Source organism: Rhincodon typus, chromosome 19 (assembly GCF_021869965.1).
Source record: "Rhincodon typus isolate 14 chromosome 19, sRhiTyp1.1, whole genome shotgun sequence".
NCBI classification, from domain to species: Eukaryota; Metazoa; Chordata; class Chondrichthyes; order Orectolobiformes; family Rhincodontidae; genus Rhincodon; species Rhincodon typus.
Genome location: NC_063350.1, coordinates 38,012,987 through 38,017,424, shown reverse-complemented (window position 1 = coordinate 38,017,424; position 4,438 = coordinate 38,012,987). Strand labels below are relative to the sequence as shown.

The following is a 4,438-nucleotide window of genomic DNA, read 5'->3' as shown; positions in this document are numbered from 1 at the left end:
TCACCTTAAATTCATGCCTTCGAGTTTTGGACACCCCCTACCCTGTGAAAAAGACCTTGACTAGTCACCCTAATCATACCCTCATGATTTTATAAATTTTTGAAAGGTCACCCCTCAGCCTCCGATGGTCCAGTGAAAATAGCCCAGCCTCTCCCTATAGCTCAATCCTCCAACCCTGGCAACATCCTTGCAAATCTTTTCAGAACCTTTTCAAGTTTCACAACATCTTTCCTATAGTAGGGAGACCAGAATTGAACACAGTATTCCAAAAGTGGCTTAACCAATGTCCTGTACAGCCGCAACATGACCTCCTAACTCCTAAACTCAATGTACTAACCAGTAGTGGCAAGCGTACCAAACGCCTTCTTCACGACCTTGTCTACCTGTGAGTCTGCCTTCAGGGAACTATGAACCTGCACTCTGAGGTCTCTTTGTTTGGCAACACTCCCCAGGACCATACAATTAAGTGTATAAGCCCTGCCCTGATTTGCCTTACCAAAATGCAGCACCACATTTTTATCTAAATTATTCTAAATTAAAATATATTCAAGAAAGACAGGGAAGGTGAAAAAAATCAAGAAAACATCAAAAAGATCATGAAAAAGATCAAGAAATCAAGAAAAGTACTACAGTTTTGGGGACTGATGATTATTTGTCAGACCAAAGACAGGATCTATTTGGCTATAATGAAGAATCACACAACTGGCTGCCTGCTAAAGGCCACCAAATAATTGGAAGGAAATAGAGGAGCAAATTTACAGGCTAATTACAGAAGGATGCAGAGACTAACGGAAGGATACAGAGACCAGAGTACTGATAATGCGGGATGTCGATTATCTTAATATAGACTGTGTAAAGGGCAAAGAGGGGCAGAAATTTCTGAAGTATGCACAAGAGAATTTTCTTGATCTGTATGTTTCCAGCCTAACAATGAAGGAAGAATTAATACTAGATTTCATTTTGTGGAATGAAGTCAGGCAAGTGGAATATGTTTCAGTGAGGGATGGAAGCTGTAGCTATACTGTTACCTGTTTGTGAATTGTTATGGAAAAGGACAGAGAGCAATCATGCATAAAATTACTTAATTGAAGGTGGGTTGACATCAGTGAGTTGAAAAGGGATCTGTTCCAGGTTAATTATAACCTAAAATTACTTGGTAAATAACAGTAATTGAGCAATGAAAAGACTTCAAAGAGATGGTTTTGAGCCTTTTGAGTACAAAGTATACACATTCCCATGAGGAGCAGGGAAAGACTGTTAAAACTAAAGTTGCCAGGATGACTAAAGTGAATCAGGAAAAATATAAGTTTAAGGATCATAATTCAAAATTAAGTCAAGTTTAGAAAGTACAGAAGAGATGTATAAAAGGAAATAAGAGGGACAAAGAGTGGCATGAGATTAAATTACTGAGACATAAAAGGATACTCAAAGTCTTTTGTAAAGCATCTTAAATTTGTTCCTGGCATTTGGGCATCACTGGCTTGGTCAGTATTTATTGCCCATTCCTAATTGTTCTTGAGAAGGTGGTGGTGAACCACCTTCTTTAACCACTGAAGTTGTTGTAGTGTACGTACACTAACATTGTTGTTAGGAAGGGAGTTCCAGGACTTAGTCCCAGCAACAGTGAAGGAATGGTGACACAGACCCAAGTCAGGATGATGAGTGGCTTGGAGTGGAATTTTTGGTAGGGATCCCATGTACCTGTCCCCCTTCTCCTTCTTGATGGCAGAGGTCGCAGGTTTGGAAGATGTTCATGAGGGAACCTTGGCTAGTTGGTCCAGGGCATCTTGTATAAGGTATGCAATGCTGCCACTGTGCATCAGTTTTGAATATGGGATGTCAAACCTTAATAAAACACTGATTGGGTCTCAGCTAAACTATTATGTTCAATTCTGGGCAATGCACTTTAGAAAGAATGTCAAAGTCCCACAGCCAGAGAAATTTACTAGAATATTGTCACGACTGACTTCGGTCAGATGAAGAAATTAGAGAAGCTGGATTAGTCACTTTGGAGCTGAGGAGGGTAGGAGACATGATTTTTAAATAATCAGAAAATGCTGGACATATTCAGCAGGTCAGGTAGCATCTTTGGAAAGCAAGCCAGAGTTAATGTTTCAGGTCAATGATCTTTCCTCATAACTGAATATCTTTCTTCACAGATGCTGCCTGACCTGTTGAGTCTTTACAGCACTTTCTGTTTCTTTCCCAGATTAACTGCATCAACAGTATTCTGCTATTCAGTTATAGTTTTAATAAGGTCAATAAAGTAAAAAAAGACTGTTTTACGTTGCAGAAAGATCTTCACCTGGAGGACACAGGTTTCAGGAGTTAGTTTAAAGAACCAGGCATGGCGTGGGGAAGCATATTTTCCTTGCACACAGTGTGTAATTGTGAGCTGGAATGCACTGCTAGAATAGGTGGTGGAAGCATATTCAATAATATAAATCAGAAGAAAAGTAGATAAACATTTGAAGAGAACAATATTACATGACTATAGTAAATGTCGGGGAAGTGGGTCAAATCGAATAGATGTACCAAAAAGCTGGCACACCATAATGGGCTGGATGACCTCCTTCTGTGATGTATAATCCTGTGATTCAGGTATTAGTACCCAGGTATAGAATTAGCAGCTGCTTTATTGGTCAATACAGAATTTTATTTTTACAAATAAAATTCACTTGAGACATGGGTCAAAATACTGCTAAGCTGAATGAGGCTTTAAAACAGAAAGTGCTTTTAACATTGAGAACTGTTTGTAGTCAAATTATGAGCTCCAAAATGTGAGTGTTCCATGTGTGACTCTGATTGGCTTACTTGGATCAGCTGAGTGATTGGGTGAAAGGTGGTTAAGGTGTAATATGATTTAAAAATTAGAGGGAAGTTGCATTAAATACGACTGAATCACTTAGGGAGCTAACAACAGCATAGGAATTATGTTCAAACATCCTCCCTATCAAAATTTGATTTATATTTCACCTCAGAGAAAGACAAAACTGTCAAGACTGTTTATTGCTCTGGTTAATATGTGTAAAATTGTGAATAGCACCACCAATTGCAATGATGTCACACAGACAGTCACATAGGTAGTCTCAGAGGGACATAGACCAGTCAAGGGAGGAACAGGGAAGTTCTTGCAAAATCTTTAATGTAATGAACATCTTACTGTTAACTGTATCAGGCTCTTAAGATCTTTACAAGCTCAACCAAAGAGATGAATGAATCCCAACAACCACAGATCACAGACAGGTACCAGTGATCACAATTTGGAAGCTGGAAGGAAAGGTCAAGGTCCAGAAAAAAGGTTCCAAAACTGACTATCAGAAGGATCGAACTTCATTCTGAAGGGAGTGGTAATAACAAACTGCAGAATGCTGGAACAGATCCATAGGGATAGTGCAGTCATGGAGAAAATCTAGAGAAAATTAATCAAGTAGCAGAATACTGTTGATGGGTGGTGGTCGGTGGCTTGTGGTATGTGTGAATGGTCCTGGCCGGTGGTCAGAGCGGTGGTCTGTGTGAATAGTCTTGTTTCTGAATTTGAATCAGTGAGCCAAGCAGAGGCCAAGGATTGGGTAAGAAAACCTTTTGGCAGGCTTGGAAAATCTTAGTAAATGGAGTAAAAATACTCAGGCTGCACGTCAACTTTCAAATAAAAACTCTGCAGCTCCAATTTGGAACTATGCTATTATGTGCAACAATCACAAGGCAGAAAGCAACAGTAAAGTGGGAGCATAGGGAAAAATAATTAGTATCTTGGGATTTAGACAGGTGAGTTTTAATCAGTTTTTAAGCTTTGAAGGAAATATTTTTGATCTAGTAGAGAAGGTTTTTGAGAGAAGAGACACTTGTGGGAGTCACAGCAAGGCTCACTCTAAAGAAATGAGAAAATCTCCAATTATGGGATGATAATTTAAAACAACAAAAAAGAATATCTTATAATCATAGAAAGGCATGGCATGCAAACTTGCATTACCAAGAAGATTTAGCCACAGAGGTTGAGCATTCCGAAAAAGACTATTTCTAAGAAATAGAGACAACAAGGTGCAGGGCTGGATGAACACAGCAGGCCAAGCAGCATCATAGGAGCAGAGAGGCTGACGTTTCGGGCCTAGACCCTTCATCAGAAAAGGGGGAGGGGGAGGGGGTTTTGAAATAAATAGGGAGAGAGTGGGAGACAGATAGAAGAGGGATAGAGGAGAGGATAGGTGGAGAGGAAACAAACAGGTCGAAGAGGCGGGGATGGAGCCAGTAAAGGTGAGTGTAGGTAGGGAGTTAGGAAGGGGATAGGTCAGTCCAGGGAGGACGGACAGGTCAAGGGGGCGGGATGAGGTTGGTCGGTAGGAGATGGAAGTGCGGCTTGAGGTGGGAGGAGGGGATAGGTGGGAGGAAGAACAGGTTAGGGAGGCAGGGACGAGCTGGACTGGTTTTGGGATGCGGT

General features: G+C 40.6%; 1 protein-coding gene across 1 annotated transcript in view; it reads left to right on the top strand.

The window, feature by feature from the left end:
* The first annotated feature begins 819 nt into the window (after positions 1 to 819).
* The window catches only part of dpm1 (dolichyl-phosphate mannosyltransferase subunit 1, catalytic), a 73,600-nt gene continuing 69,981 nt past the window's right edge, over positions 820 to 4,438 (top strand). Inside the window, exon 1 of the mRNA XM_048608577.1 lies at positions 820 to 977. Coding sequence (XP_048464534.1) covers positions 820 to 977 — 158 coding nt within the window. The remainder of the gene's footprint in view (positions 978 to 4,438) is intronic.